This window comes from Callorhinus ursinus, unplaced genomic scaffold (assembly GCF_003265705.2).
Source record: "Callorhinus ursinus isolate GAN/ISIS: 27379988/994484 unplaced genomic scaffold, GSC_fseal_2.0 scaffold3, whole genome shotgun sequence".
Taxonomy (NCBI): Eukaryota; Metazoa; Chordata; class Mammalia; order Carnivora; family Otariidae; genus Callorhinus; species Callorhinus ursinus.
In genome coordinates this window covers 28,598,702-28,614,551 of record NW_027397065.1, presented here as the reverse complement: position 1 = coordinate 28,614,551, position 15,850 = coordinate 28,598,702, and the positions used below count along the sequence as shown (strand labels likewise).

At 53.9% G+C, this 15,850-nt stretch overlaps 1 protein-coding gene and 1 long non-coding RNA gene across 2 annotated transcripts; one reads left to right on the top strand and one right to left on the bottom strand.

The window, feature by feature from the left end:
* Positions 1-32: 32 nt before the first annotated feature.
* On the bottom strand, positions 33-9,221 carry SNCB (synuclein beta). The gene is made up of 6 exons (XM_025866610.2): positions 8,912-9,221; positions 8,137-8,266; positions 5,269-5,310; positions 4,924-5,042; positions 1,055-1,144; positions 33-683 (listed from the first exon to the last, which is right to left on the bottom strand). The coding sequence occupies exons 2-6, from the start codon at positions 8,255-8,257 to the stop codon at positions 651-653; spliced, it is 405 nt and encodes a 134-aa protein (XP_025722395.1). The 5' UTR covers positions 8,258-8,266; positions 8,912-9,221; the 3' UTR covers positions 33-650.
* A 3,434-nt stretch (positions 9,222-12,655) lies between these two features.
* LOC112819876 (uncharacterized) lies at positions 12,656-15,279 on the top strand. The gene is made up of 3 exons (XR_003206987.2): positions 12,656-12,726; positions 12,917-13,081; positions 15,078-15,279. It is a non-coding gene; the product is annotated as an uncharacterized lncRNA (long non-coding RNA).
* Positions 15,280-15,850: the final 571 nt, after the last annotated feature.

Below are 15,850 nucleotides of genomic sequence, written 5' to 3'. Positions count from 1 at the left end.
TCCCAACCCTGCCTTGCCGGTGCGGCGGCGGCTACAGACAGATTGGCTTTATTTGTGGACACGCGGAGTGGGGAGGCGCCCGGGCCCGCCCACCCAGGACACGCTCACACGGGGGGTAGGGGACTCTCCATGCCACAATCACGACACACGACGCCCGCGTTCGGACTGGGCCGGCTGAGGGAGGGGGCATGGCACAGCCTGGCTCCTGGTTTTGGCTAAAAAAAAAAAATTCTTGGGGTCGTTCTGGGAGTGGGGTGGCAGGCTCTGGGGCTGGCCCGGGGGGCCCTCAGAGAGCCTCTGTCGGGAGTGTGTAGGGGGAGCCGTCGCTTTCTGATCTTCATTTAAAAATACATAGAACATGCTACATCCGCGCAGACGTTGGACGGGATGGGGTGGGGAGGAGGCAACATAGGTGCGGCGAGGCTACCAGCCACGGCCGCAGCCCCGGCCCTGTCCACGCCCCAGGGTTGGACGCGGGCGGGTAGGACAGACAGATGGACAGACACCAACACAGGCTCCAAGGGGGCGCCTCGGAGCAAAGGAAGATCTCGTGTTTGGGGCGAAGGAGTAGAAGGACAGCCCTGGTTGTGGGGGTCAGGGCAGGGGACAGGGAAGGGATTGTGCTGCTGGTGGGGGGCCGTCCTGGGCCCTTACGCCTCTGGCTCATACTCCTGATACTCCTCCTGCATCAGAGGGATGGGGGTGGAGTGGGGAAGAGCAAAAGAGTAAGGGGTTGGAGACCAAGTGGCCAGGTTCTGGCCCCGAGACTCCTCCCCCTCAAGGAGGAACAGCGCATGCCCCTCTCCCTGGGCAAGGGAGGAACCTGGAAGTTGGTGACAGCTGGGACTTTCCTAGGCAGGGGTGCCTGGGACCCAGTGCTAGGCCTCATCTGTCCTCCCTCCTTGTTGCCACCTCCTAGGGCCTGGATTCTAGAAAAGGGGGGTGTGGAGTTCCCTGGCCCAACTCTAACCTATCAGGGACCTCCCACCCCAGCTGGGGATGGTGGCAATCTTCTGGGATGCCCAAAGCCCCACCCAGCCCTGCCACCCCTCACCTGGGGCGGTTCCTCATAACTCTCCCCTTCTGGCTCCATCAGGGGCTCGATCAGCGGCTCCTCAGCAGCTTCCTGGGCCACTTCCTCTGGCTGCCGGCAGAGAAGGGACAGGGCCATGAGGGCAGCTGGGGGATGCTCCCCAAATTCCTACCCTGGGAAGCTTTTGGCTGATTGGGGGAAGGCTAGGCTTTGTTGGCAGTACAACCAGAATTTTTAATTAAATTGTTTATTTGGAGTGCCTTGGAAATGGAATGAAGGTGTGAGGGGTGAAATCCCCCTAGATCACCATGAAGCTGGGAGTGGCGAGGGGAAGTGGGGCTCTCTCATACCCCTCTCCCCAGCTTCTGGTAGCCCCCTGCACTTCCATCATTTGGACTGGATGGGATGGGGAGATAGACACTACACTCAATCACCGATTTGTCCCTACCTGCCTTGTGTCAGGTTCTGCTGGGCATCAGGACCCCAGAGATAACCCTGGAGGTTCCTCTGGGCTGAAGGGGGATGGAAGCTCTGAGCCAGGGCTGGGCAGGAGCTCTGAGCCATTCCCCTGCCACCTTCCACCCATCCCTCCCTCAGGGTCCTGTGTGGCCTGGTTTCTTCAGCTGTTGCTATTTTAAGATAAGCTGGAAGCAACAGCTCATGGTGTTGCTTGGATGTGTGAGCTAAGACTCTCCCCTCCCCCCTGCATCTGCTGCCCAGACGGGTGCAGACCAGCAGGCACACAAATAGGGGGGCTGCCAGACACATGGCCAGCCACCTGCAGGTGAGCACATGTATGTGCACAAACACGAGACAGAGCTGGCTGCATATGGGCACACACAATCACCCAGGGTCCATGCACGGCTTCACAAGGCCACATGTGGGCTGCCACACTCCTAGACCCCCCGGGGGGAATCTGTAGGTAGGGGGTATACAAACTCCCCACTTCCCACATATAACCACTGTCTCTCCCTACTGGGCAGAACTAAGAATCTTGGGAACCTGAGGGGTTGGCCCCGAGAAGGCCTGCCTGACCACCTCTGCCATCTAGTTGCCTTACCGCCTCCAGGCAGCCTCAGTTCCTTCACATTACTAGCACAGGTGGGCCCTGTGGGCACGTGAGTTTACAGCTCCTGACCTGGCTCATTTCCCCCAGTGATGGGTACACCAAGGCCTAGGAGGTGGGGAAATGTTAGTTTGCCCCAAGTCACCCAGTATTAAAAATTCCAGCCTGAGCACATTGTTTGGCAGCAACCCACATGTCCAGCAGCAGCGGAACAGAGGTGTGCAGTATGGCTCCTCACGGGATGGATGGCGCACAGCGAGAGGAGAATGGCATGGTTGAATACCACGCATGGTTGAATACTGCACTGTTGAGTGCAAGCAGCCAGGTGCAGAAGAGCATGCACTTTGTGATAACATGTGTATGGAGTTAAAAATACCCAACTCGGGGCCCCTGGGTGGCTCAGGCGGTTAAGCGTCTCCCTTCAGCTCAGGTCATGATCCCAGAGTCCTGGGATCGAGTCCCGCATCAGGCTCCCTGCTCAGCCGGGAGCCCTGCTTCTCCTTCTCACTCTGCCCCTCCCCCTGCTTGTGCTCTCTTGATCTCTCTCTCTCAAATAAATAAATAAAATCTTTAAAAAAAAATATCCAACTTATCTGTGGTGAGAGAAGTCAAGAAGCAATGACCCTGGCAGGGCCAGGACCACGGTGGCGTGAATAAGGCCCTCAGGGTGCAAATGTTAGGAAGGCCCCCACTCCCAGGGCCATGCAAATGAAACCCCAGAGTGAGTGTTCCCCTCAAATTTTGTGTCCCAGACCCCTCCCTCACCTTACCCTCATCTTAGCTGGGGTTTAGGGCCTGGGAGGAGGTCTAAGGCAAGCTTCTGAGGGGCTGATGTTCTGTGTCTTGAAGAGAGTGCTGGTTACGTGGGGGGTTCGCTCTGTGAAAATGTCATGGGGCTATGTGCTTTCTGTATGTATATTGCACTTCAATAAAAAGTTGACTTAAAAAACATTTCAGCCTGGCCACTCACTAGCTCAGGTCAGTCACTTGACCTCTGAACTCAGCTGCCTCAGATGGGAAATGCCATGGTGCTGTCTGCTCTGTAGGAGGACAGGGAGGGTCCCATGATAATGCACGGGAGCAGGCTGGGAGGTAGGGACACTTAGAAATGTGCACCCTGGGCTTGCACGGGTTCCCCAGGCCTGGTAGCCCCAAAGGGCTGCTGTTTAAATAGTAAGTCTGTGATCCTGAGCTCCCTCGAGAGACGAGGCTTGGGGTGTCAGAAGTGGTGGTAGGAGGGAGGAGGCCTGAGAGGAATGGTTCTGTGCAAAGGTCCCTTGAGGCTGACAGCTCAGGCTCAGATCTGGCTTTCTCTGCACCCCAGCTCCCAGCACGGGGCCTGGCCCTGTGTTGGCTCCCAGCAACTCCACTGACATGAACCTGAGCTTATCCTCCCAAGCACCTTCTTAGAGAGGCAGGCAAGTCACTTCACCTCTCTGAGCAAGTTGTAGCACCTTCTTCCCAGAGAGTGTAAAGATTCAGTGAGGTACTCCATGTACTGAGAGTCTAGAGCACTGCCTCCCCGTACAAGAGATCAATGAACGGGAGGGATCCCTGGAACAATGATAATAAATGGGAAGTCACACAGCTGGTAAAATGCATACGCAGGACTTGAGCCAGAACTTCCGAGTTAAGTCCCAGACTTGCAAAAGGGGAAAGGATCAATTGTGTAAAGGCCTGCCGTGAAGGGTGGTCCCTGGGCCCGCAGCATCAGCACCACCCAGGTACCTGTTTGGAAATGCAAACTCTCCGGTCCCACCTCAGACCTACTGAATCAGAAATTCTAGGGAGGGCGCTGACAGTCTATATTTTAACCTGGCCTCCTGATGATTCTGACGCACACATAAGTTTTGAGAACCTCTGATATATATATATATCTAATCTGTGTAAGAGCTCTCTTGTGTTCATCTTCTGTCTTACAGGCAAAGAAGCAGGCTCAGAGATGTGATGGACTCTGCCCAGGGTCACGGAGTCAGGGCGTAGTGGAGGTGGGACTCAAGTCCAACTCTGTGGCCTTTCGGAGTTCACAGCTCTTATGCTGTAGTGTGTCCTAATGAAGGTATCTGCCTTCATGAACCTGGGGGTAGCCACCACTGCTCCCCTGGGGGAACACGGCTGCACAAATATGCGATGCACAACTCAGCCCTCCCCCGTGGCCCACACTCGCTCATGCCCGCCTCAGGGCCTTTGTCCATGCTGTTCCTACTGCCTGAAATACAATGCTCACAAGGCTTGCCTCATCCCTTGGGTGTCAGCTCAAATGTCACCTCATCAGAGAAGCCCTCCCAACGAAAGTAGTCCCCTTACCCCTTGACTGTCTATCGTATCACCTTTGTCTTTTCTTCATAGCACTTATCCCTGTCTGAAACCATCTCATTCATTGGTTGTCTGTCTTCTAGCATCAGCTCCATGAACATAGGAACTTATTCACCACGGCAACTCCTAGAATAATTCCTCTCTGGCACGGATACTTGTTGAACGACAAGAAAGAACGAACAATCCGTGACACGCAGACGTGGCCCATAGTGGCCCAGGTCACGCTCACAAGCAGGATACATGCATACGGCCAGACCTGGGTCACTGTCACAGGGAGCACCACAGCCCTACACACCCCCTGAACTCATTTTGAGCTGAGTCTAACAGAGCCCTGCAGAAAGTGAGGCAAGCGTGCCTCAGGCTGGCTAGGGGAGGAGGAGCCTGGTGGCACGTGTATGGGCGTCCCTGGCCCGCGCGCGCGCGCGCGCGCGCGCGCGTGTGTGTGTGTGTGTGTGTGTGTGTGTGTGTGTGTACGCGCATGTGTGTGCGTGGTGAGAGGAGAGCTCACCTTCAGATCAGTGGGGAATTCCTCCTTCTTCACCAGGCCCGTGGCTGCTGCAATGTTCCCAGCCCCGGAGAACACGGCTCCTCCCAGATGGGACGCCTGCTCCTTGGTTTTTTCAGCCACTGGAGCAGGCAGAGGATTGGGGAAGGGGGTTGGGGGCCAAGGTGAAGCGGACAGAGATTCATCTTTCCCCCTCACACAGTGTCCCAGCTGGCCTCCCCTCACAGAGCATACTCTCAGGAATCCCTGGGGGTGCCCTCTTCCACCGCCATCCCCCACCCTCCAGATCCCAGCCGGATCCCAGGCCTAAGGTGAGGGAAGGGGGCTGGGCCGGGGCTGGGCTGTTACCTGAGGCCACTCCTTGTACCACCCCTTCTCGAGTCTTGCTTCCTGCAGGGACAAAAAGGAGCACACATCAGGATTCTGAGCTGAGGGAACAGAGCCTCTGGTGAGCATGGTGGTTATGGAGTGGGCAGAGGGACCCAGTCGGCAGTGGGCATCGTGGTCCCATCACTGCCTCCTTGGGCCCCCAAATCCCATGGGTGCCCCTCCTCATCACTGCACTGAGCCCTCCACACCTACTTCCGGAGGACTTTGAGTTCTCCCCCACTGTCTGCCCCTCCTCCACCTGAAATGATACCTGCACCCTCTGGGGGATGCTGCCTGGGAGCCAGCACTGTGCAAAGCACATTTCCTTTACCTCTCAGCCCAGGGTAAGCAGGTGAGGGTGGAGTGGGGGTGGAGCAGGGGGTGAGGGGTGTGGTATGTATTTAGAAAAGTTCCTCTGGAGCCCTTGATTCCTGACTGCCCACATCCCACCTATGGGCACTCACACCTGCCAGCCCCCACTCCATTTCTTCTAAAGACTCTTCTAACTGGGATGTGAGTTCCTCCTTCCAGTCAAAGTGAGGAGTGTCTCAGGTATATGATGGGTCTGAGGGTGCCTGACACCCATGGGACTGGCTGGGTCTTCTCCTAGCTGCTGGGAAAGGCAAAATGGCCTGATCAGAGGTGGGGGGCAGGAGCCTTCAGGGAAGTGAGGAGTCTCCTATTCTGAGGATGTGGCAATGCAGACAACAGCTGATAGACCTCGAAATTGGTAAATGGGTGTCTGGGTGGGCTGAGGCTGGTGGTAGGAGAGGACAGCATGGGAAGGCAGGAATCTCCCGGCTATGGCCAGCCAGACGGAGACAGCTGGGGGGAGGGGTGTGTGTGCGCGCTGCATGGCACCCCGTCATTCCTCCTACAGACATTTGTTGGCACCTGCTCTGTGCCACGTCCTGGGCCAATGGCTCACCATCAGATGGGGGTAAGAGAAGAGCAGATTTGGCACCCTGGACCTCAAATAGTGGGGAGAGGACTTCCAGCCTCCAAGGGGTACATGGTAGGGGAGGGGCACTGCCTGGGCCTTGACAATGGCGGAGCAGGTGGATATGCAGAGAGGAGGCTGGGGAGGGTATCTCAGGCACAGGAAACCACGCAGACAGGGCACAGAGAGGTGTTCTTTCTGGGCCTGCACAGCACACAGCAACGCTGTCTGTGCACCTGGAGAGATGGAAACACGGACTGAGGCAGGACCGTGAACGGCGTTGAGTTACAGGCTACAGGAAGCTGAGACTTTAATGTGTAGGAACCGGAGGCCACTGGCGGTTCCTGGGCAGGGCGAGGAACAGGAGGTGCCAAACTAAGGGTAAGGGGGTGCTTCAAGTCTGTTGGCAGGGAGACTGTGGCAGGTGCCAGGAATACATAGGGGTGAAAGGGCTGGGTCAGGGGAGGGAGGAGGGAGGCCAGAGCTGGGGCCTGGCAGGTGTGGGTTCAAGCCTCCACCTTATGTCCATCACCTGTGAACTAGTTCCAGCCACCCTCATCGGCTGCCTATACTACCTCCCAGCAGGCCTCCCTGCATTTGGTCTCTCCCCAGAGACCCGAGGAACCTTTCTGTACTGAAGTCAGATCATGTCAGTCCCTAGCTTACAATCGTTCATGGCAGGTTGTAATGATCCTTTGCCCTGGCCAGCAAGGGCCCCCTCATGAGCTGCCTCTTGCCCATTTTTCTGATCTCATCCCCCACCACAGCTTCCTGCCCTCTGCTCTCCAGCCCTGTCTCCTTCAGTCATTTCTGCTTCCTCCAACTCCTCTCCTCCACCCAGCTCCTTATTCTTTGGGGTTCAGCTCAAATGCTATCCTCTTTGATTACCTTACGGCAATGGTCCCCATCCCAGCCACTTGATGTCAAATTCCACTATTGGAATGCTCTGCATCCCTATCAGGAGAGTCGGCACCTACTAGCACGTAGTAAGAAGTCAATACATATTTTTCAAATTGCCACAATCCCTAATCTGCCACAACCCCAGGCAAATTAACCAGCCCTCTTCCACCCACACAAATGATAATTCCGCCTACTACACACCAGTGAGCCCAGAATCACCACAGAAATTCAGTAACTCTCAGTTTGGGGCCTTCCATCCCCTTATGCAAATGACCCAGCGGGCTCCCTCTCCTCTCACACTTAGGGTGAGAGATTTCAATCACTCGGCCTTGCTCCTCACACAGCGGGAAGCCGCAAGGAGGAGGGACCCAGAGGCAATGATGGAGCCACAGGCATTGGGAGGCAGGAAGACCCTGAGAGCAGCCCTGAGGTGGACGCAGCAGGAGGGGAGGGCTAAGGGGCAGCCCCAATAACACAGGAGGCAGCACCCGCCAGGACAGGGGCTCGGGAGCCCATAAAGCTTGGCTCCAACTCCAGCTTCAGGTCTCAGTAGCTGTGTGACCTTGAGCGCGGTAGTTAAACCTCTGGGAACCCCACTTTTCTTGGTCTGTGGAATGGGTGAGGGGCACGAAGTGAAGTAATGGATGTTAGGGCATTGGTACCTGGCAGCGAGTAAGGGCTCAACACCAGGTAAGTAGTAATCATGTGAAGAATAAGAAAAAGCCTATCTGCTTTGACCCATGCATTGGTCCCTGGCCTTTCAGCTGTACACCCTCTCACCAACTCTTCCCCCCATTCTCCCCTCCCCAGGGTCTCATCACTGACCCAGGCTTCCTTCAGCTGGCTGTGTCCCCAGTGACCCCTGCTGACCCCGCCCCATCTGCTGACTCATATTCTCCCGCTCAGACCCCTCCGCTGACAACTCCCTCCCGGCAAGGACCCTGGCCCCACTCCCTCGACGGACACCTGAACCCTGCATAGCCCCGGAAGCCTTGCCCCTTGCCCACCGACGTAGAGGACGCCCTCCTTGGTCTTCTCCGCGGCCTCGGTGACCCCCTGCTTGGTTTTCTCCGCGGCGGCCACGACGCCCTCCTTGGCCATGGACAGGCCCTTCATGAACACGTCCATCCTGGCGGCCTGGGGAGGGCGAACACACGGGCACGGGTGCGCTTGCCCCGCACCCTCACCCCAGCCCTTCCCCTGGGACGCGGGTTACCCCCTCCTCTCCTTCCTGAGACCCCGGCGCCGTTCCGGGCCAGGAGCCCCCTCCCGTCTTACCCCCTCCCCAGCGTGAGGCCACAGGGCCGCTACGAGTCCCGGCGTCCTTGAAACCCGGGGACGCGGGAGGAGCCACTGCCTCGGTTATCCGGGGCCCTGCAACCTGCAGCCCCTTGGAACCGGGGTGCTGGGCTCGGCGCTCAGCCCTGGGGCCTGCCTGTACACACGACAGAGTCACACGACCATACACACAAACATTCTCCGCCGATACGCTCACGTGCACATGCAGGACACGCAGACGTTCAAACGCGCACGGACACCCTGACACACACGAACACACGGACGCGGGCGCACGTCCGCACGGCCCCCCAGCCGGCTGCACACACAGAGCAGCGGTCACACAAACACCCCAGGGCGCACACTGGCACGCACCTACCGGAGCCCCCTCTCCGTTCTCCCCCGGGGTCCCAGTCTCGGCTCCCAGCCGCTTCCCCATCCCGCCCAGTCCCCTCTCCCTCCCCAGCCCCTTCTCCGACCCCGGCGTCAGGAGCGCGGCCGCCTCACCTGGAAGCTGGGCCCGGGCTGGGGATGGAGCAGCGGCTGCGGCTGCGGCGGGCGGACGCAGGTGCTCGGCTAGGCCGGGCTGGGGTGGGCTCGGGGCGAATGGGGAATCGGGACCTCGCCAGGCGCGCAGGTCGGTTGACAGCAGGCGGGGCACGGGCCCTGAGCCGGGGCGCAGCGGTGCCCGGGCCTTCGGTGCGTCGCCAGCCACGGATCGCGCCTTGCGCCGGGCTCGCTCGCTCTCTCGCTCGCACGCTCCGGCTCGGGCTCCGGCTTCCGCTCGGGCGCTGCGGCAGCTCTGAGCTCAGCGCCCCCTCTGGCTGCCGCACCGCCCCCTCAGCCTGACTGACAGGGGGCGGGGAGGGTGACATCTCCGTGGAGCCCACTAGCCTCCCGGGGCTGGCCCCCGACGCGCCGCTGGGGACCCCTGGGCGTCAGACTCGCGTCCAGCCCCAAGAGCCTAATCGGGTGGGGGAGACAATGCAGGAGCGGCAAGAGTAGGGAAGAAATACTACCTGCAGTTGGCTTTGGGGTTCAAATGGGTTCGAATCTCAGCTGTGTTTTTTATTAACTGTGGGACCTTGGGCTACTCAGCCTTCCTTTCTGAATGCCAGTTTCTTTTTCTGTAAAATAACGGATGATTCGCTCAACAGATGTTGATTGAGCGTTCGGACAGGTGCCAGGCAGGTTTGAGGCTGGAGACAGTGGAAAAGGAAACCAAGGTCCCTGCCCGTGGGGAGTTTACAATGATGTGTTTGTGTGTGTGCAGAAATGGGACACAGGACAGAAAACAAACGTGTCAACACTTAAACCTAACAAGGTTGTTTCAGCTTGTGACGAGTGTTATGAAGATAATGGCATGGTGATGTAACAGAATGACTAGAGGAAGGTGCTTGAGACAGAGTGCCCAGGGAAGGCCTGTGTGAGGAGGCCGGTGGAAGCAGAGACCCCAGAGAGGCACCCAGGCCAATATGGGCAAGATCTATAGAGAGGGAACTGCAAGTGCAAAGGCCCTGAGACAGGACTGTGCTTAGGAACAAGTAAAAGGAAGTGCAGCTGGAGAGCCAGGAGTGGATGAGGATGTAGACAAGACCACTTTTTCTGTGTGTGGTTATGGTGGGGGTTGTCAAGTGGCCATAGAATGCCAGGCACGCATAGGCCCTCAATTGGAGCTATGACAGAATTATGCCCAAGAAATTATGGGGTCCCAGAGGAAGGGGACTTTGGCAGCTTAGGGGAATCAGGGAAGCCTACACGGGAGGTGACATCTGTGCTAGGTCTCATAGGAGAGGTAAGCTTTTACCTGGAAGACAGGCTGGAACGGTATTTTAAGCTATGGGTATAACAGGGGCAAAGGCACTGTGGCTGGAAATGCAGGGTGTGTAAATGACAGGTGATGCGGTGAGGAGGTAGCCAGACTGTGCAAGGGGCTGGGGAAAAAGTGTTCATAGGCCATTGGTAGAGTTGCAAATTGGTGCATGCTTTTTGGAAGGCAGTCTGCCAATGTTTACCTAAAACATAAATGCATGCTCCTTTTGAGCCGACGGTTGCCCTTCCAGGAATTCATTCCTTGGATCTACTCACACAAGGGCACAAAACCATTTGTGCAAGGATGCTCACTGCAGCACTGAAAATAATGCAAATATCCATCTGTAAGGGGCTGGCTAGTTAATCGTGGGGCATCCATCCAGTGAAAGGATGAGCAGGACCCATGTCCACTGACATGGGAGTGTATCAAGAAATGGTGTGAAGTGAGAGAGAGAGGTGCTAAACTATAATGTGGGGAACTAGTCAGTTTTGATACACAGACACACATAGTTACATAAGACCCCTTATACACGAATATATACATACTTACATCCTAGATATACAAAGATCACACCAGCAAGGATTTCCAAAAGACTGTTCACAGTAGTTGCCCCTGGCAAATGGGGCTGAGAGCACTCAGGGAGAGAAGTTTTTATATTTTATCACCTTCCTGCTTAGGCTGTTTGGTTGTTTTACTTTGAATAGTATTTTACTTGTATAATTTAAAAAGTAGCATGGGGGACGTCTGTCATTATTTTTGACCTCTTGGCATTGGAACTGTCCCCTTCTTATGTTCGGGGGATCTCCCACCTTCTGAGGCAGGGCCCACCTCCCCCTCTAGGAGCTGACAGTGTTTTCCTAGCCTTCCCTGAAGCCCAGACATGTGACTTCAGCCCCAGACACCCCAGCCCCAGACTTGGAACCTGAAGAAGCAGGGAAGGAGGGCAGTCGGCTCTGGTGAGGACAGGTGGTGTTGGTGGTAGCAGCTCCTACCAGGGACCACAAGCGGCAGTGACACTGCTTCTAGGAGCATCCAGCACCAACAGGGCAAGCCGCATTGTCCATGCCCAGCTGTAGCATCAGGAAGTCTTCTAGGGTCTGTTGGCAGTGTGATTTGGAGCATTAATCCAGGATGCGTTGTCTTCAAGGGGGACTCTCTGGCCTTCCTGGAGAGTTTCTGAGCTGCCCAGTATTGGAAAATAAAATCCTTATCTGCTTAAATTAGCCAGAAGCGATTTTTGTGACTCTTGACTAAGAACCCCAGAATGTCGGGGGCACCTGGGTGGCTCAGATGGTTAAGGGTCTGCCTTCAGCTCAGGTCATGATCCCAGGGTCCAGGGATTGAGCCCCGCTTTGGGCTCCCTGCTCAGCGGGAAGCCTGCTTCTCCCTCTCCGTCTCCCTCTACTGTTCCCCCTGCTTGTGCTCTCTCACTCTCTCTGTCAAATAAATAAATAAAATCTTTTTGAAAACCCCAAAAAACAAAAAAAAACCCCAGAATGTCAAAATAGATGATGAAGAAGCAAGCAGGAGGGAGAGGAGGAAGAAAGACCACACGAAGGGTGTCTGTATTTCTACCGTAGGAACTGGGAAACCACTGAAGGATTTTTAGCACCAGGGAGACCGAAATGAGATCTGCATTTTGTGGGGCCACATGGAGGTGAACAGTGGGAGGATGTGGGACACAGCAAGATCACGAGAAAGCTGGGGCAGAATCCAGTGGAGCGATGATGGAGCCCGAACTAGGGAAGCTGCAGTGAGGCTGGAACAGGACTGGAGGGACAGCTGGGTGTTGTTTAGGAGGTAACTTATTAGGTGTTGGGGAAGAGACAGAGGGATGAGTTGGGGGAAGAGTCCCAGGTTTCTGGCTTGGACAGCAGGTGAGAGATGCTGTTGCAAAATGAAACAGACATTGTGGGGGCGCCTGGGTGGCTCAGTCAGTTAAGCGTCTTCCTTTGGCTCAGGTCATGATCCCAGGGTCCTGGGATCAAGACCCGCATGGGGCTCCCGCTCAGCGGGGAGCCTGCTTCTCCCTCTCCCTCTGCCTGCTGTTCCCCCTGCTTGTGCTCACTCTGTCTCGCTGTCAAATAAATAAATAAAATCTCAAAAAAAAAAAAAAAAAGAAACAGACATTGAGGAGATGGGGCAGCTTCTGAGATGGGGGGGTTGATGGAGAGCTTGTTTGAGGCCTAACTGGGGCCGATTGTGTGGTGCCTGATAGACAAACTGGAGGAGGTGTCCAGCAGATAGGATATCTGAGCCTGGAGCTCAGGGGGTCCCTCAGGGCTGGCTTCAGGTGTAGGTTTGGGCCATGGTGTACTTGGAAATCTTTAACATGTGGCTTTCTAAAGCAGGGATATACCTTGATTTGTAGAGTTTGCCCACATCTGTGGTGTAAATTCTCTCTCTGTGATTGATTTCACTGTCAATGTGATGTCACAGAGCAGAGAACTGGGAAGAGATGAGCCATAGTATGGCCTCTTACAGTATTTTCACCATACAGATAAAATAGGTAAGAACAATCTTAAGAGCATGGATAATAGTAAAATAATTAGGAAGCTATGTTTTGAGTATTTATTATCTGTTTTAAACATAATTTATATAACCATAAGTTTATATAATTTAATTTTTTATATTACAAGTAAAAATTTATTGACCTTGGGAAAGTACTTATATTGAATATTGCTTCTAATTTATTGTAGGAATTACTTCCCAAAAATGTTAATCACAACTGGATTAAAAGAGTATTTGAGAAATGTGGCAACGTTGTTTATATAAGCATACCACATTATAAATCTACTGGAGATCCAAAGGGATTTGCCTTTGTGGAATTTGAAACAGAAGAACAAGCAGCAAAAGCTATTGAGGTAGGTCCAGAACCTTTGGGAAGAAAGTTTCCTGAATCGTACTCCCAAGTGTCTGTCTTCCTCTTGAAGGTTAAAAAAAACTATATAATTTAATTTTTAATAATGACTTCAAGACCTGGCTCACAAACTCCTGAAACTGTAATAATTGCTCTCATGAGCTGGTCTAAGGCAGCCCAGTACCCCACTGGATTTGGAGTCATCAGCATGGAGGTGGTGGCTAGAGCCATGGGGAGGATGCAATTGACCAGGAGAACGTGGAGAGTGGCAAGGAGAGGGTCCAGAACAGAATCCTGAGCACTGCAAACTTCATGTGTGGCCAAGGGCAGAGGACTTGGCTAAAAGACTGAGAAGGAGCAGCACGGGGAAGAGGAGAAGCTGGCGAGAGTGGTAGCAGGGAAACCAAAGGGATTAGAGAATAGCTGGTTAAATGCTACAGAGCGGCCAAGGTGATGAGGAGCGAGGAGTCCTCGGATTCACAGCAAGTGGGCCGTCAGGGACATTAACAGGAGCGCAGGGACTATGGGAACCCAGGAGGGAAGGGGCACCTCCAGAAAGCCTCTAGGAGAAAGTGACATTCAGGCTGGGTTTTGAAAGATGAGAAGGACCTTACAAGCAATGGTGAGCATTCTCGGCAGAAGATTCGGCAGGTGGAAAAGTCCAGAGTGTGAAGGGAGCAGAAGACAGGTTCCATTCTGAATCAGGCAGGAAGTTCGTTTGGCTGCTAATACAGAAGCTTAGGCAAAGCAGGCTTTTATTCTTTCACTTAAAGAAGTCCAGTGGTAGGCAGGCCACAGTTGGTTTGATAACTTCACATTCATCAGGAACCTAGATTCCTACCTTCCTGCTCCACCATTTTTAGTACATGAATTCTACCTTCAAGGTCATCTCATGGTCCAAGATGGCTGCCAGAGCTCCAGCCATCATATCTATGCAGAAAGCAGGAGGAGAGGAAGGAGGGTAAAAGAGCACCTGCCAGTTGTCTGTCTCTCACATGGAGTTTTCAGAAGCTAACAACTACAGCTAGGCCTCGCTGTAGGGAGGCTGGAAAAGTGTGGTCATCTAGCTGGGCATATGACTTCCCGGAATCAAAGTATGAGAAGGGGAGAGTGGTTACTGAGTGGGCCACTAGCTTCTCTGTCGCTATTTCTTTTTGCATCCAACTTTTTTAACTTCAAACCTAGAGAAAAGTTGTAAGCATACTACATTGAATAAAATCTTCAGAAAAGTTGCAATATTAATATAATGAATACCCGAATATTCTTCACCTAGACTCACCAGGTGTTAACGTGTGCTACATCTTTCTTTGTCTCTCTCTCTATGTACTGTCTCCAGAAGAAGGCAGCATGGTCACTGGGCTGCCACCTTCCAGCACAATGGATTCTTTACCCTGTGTCACACTGCTGCCCACCTTCTCCCCCTCTCCCCTTTAGGGCACAGGATGGCAGAGCCCAGGCCCCTGGGCCTCTCTCTGGCCAGGCCCTAATCCTGTGAGTTCTCCAGGACCTCTCCACCTTTCTGTTTTTTCTCCTCCAGGAAAATGGGCCTCTCCCTTCCTCTCATCCCTTTTCTCTTCCTAAGAATGTACTAAGGAGAATGGTTGTTGAAGCTTGGGGGAGGGAAGGGTGGGAGAATGTGGGGAAGGGTTGGGAGAAAATCCCCGCCCGGTGCAGCTGGAGCAGAAGGCATTCTCTTAAGAGGATCATGTGGATCCTGGTGAACCCAGGCCTGCCTGGGTTTTTGAAAATCCAGATGGGTCTTTGTAACTCTGTGTGGGGTACCTGACAGTGTGATTAAATATTTATCAACATTCCTGCTGTCCAGAGGCCTCAGGGTGGGGAGGAAGACAGGCAGGTAGAGTGGGAGCTGAAAACAGAGAGAGGAGTGAATGATATTTATCGCAAGCCTATCACGTCCCTGGCATGGCATCCATTATATCATTAATTCCTAAAATCAATCCTGTAAAACAGGCATTTTCAATCCCCCCCCCCCTTTACAGATGAGGGAGGCAACACCCAAAGAGAGGAAATCATATAACCGGCCATCGGCATCTATTCTCAGTTTCTCCAGGATGCCTAGCGCATGCCAGGCACGGTTCTAGTACCAGAGATTCAGCAGAAAACAAGACCATGAAGTCCTTGCTCTTCTAAAACTTAAATTCTGGTAGGAAGCGACAGACAGCCAATGAACTAGTGACCAAATAAAATGTTTTAGATGGTGTTGCTCGTGTCCAAATCAGTGCTGTCCACCTTGCTCAATCTAAAGGTCAACTCTCCCTCCTTACTCTGCCCTCTGAGGCCTTGCTAAGAGCCAGGCCCTGCCTTAGAGACTAGAGAACCCAGCTGTGACTGAGAGAGACTTTGGTTCTTCTGTTCTAGTAGAGGAAGGCAGATGAGTAAAATGAATAAGTAGAATATATGTGTCAGGTGTCAGGAGGTGCAATGCTGGGAGGGTAAGCCAAGAGGAGAAAGGGTACGGAAAGTGTTGGAGTGGAGGTGAGGGCCTGAACAGTTACATACAGTGGGCAGGGAAGGCCTCGCTTGAGTTAGGAATTGAGGGGAGAACCCGTGTAAGGTCTTGAGGCTGGAGCGTGTGGTCTATTTTTTATTGAAATATAGTTGACAAAAAATGTTCATTCATTTCAGACATACAAGATAGTGATTTGACAACTCTGTAAGTTATGCTATGGAGAGTGGTCAGCTTTAGATAAGATGGTCAGGGAGGCCCTCTTTGAGAAGACAACATTTGAGCCCAGCCCTGAAGGATAAGAAG

Excerpts from the sequence above, each read along its gene's own strand:
- SNCB (XM_025866610.2), bottom strand. The coding sequence starts at position 8,257 with ATGGACGTGTTCATGAAGGGCCTGTCCATGGCCAAGGAGGGCGTCGTG. Across the intron at positions 5,043-5,268 it reads GGTACAAGGAGTGGCCTCAG|TGGCTGAAAAAACCAAGGAG; the intron begins GTAACAGCCCAG and ends TGCCTGCTCCAG. Across the intron at positions 1,145-4,923 it reads AATTCCCCACTGATCTGAAG|CCAGAGGAAGTGGCCCAGGA; the intron begins GTGAGCTCTCCT and ends CTCTGCCGGCAG.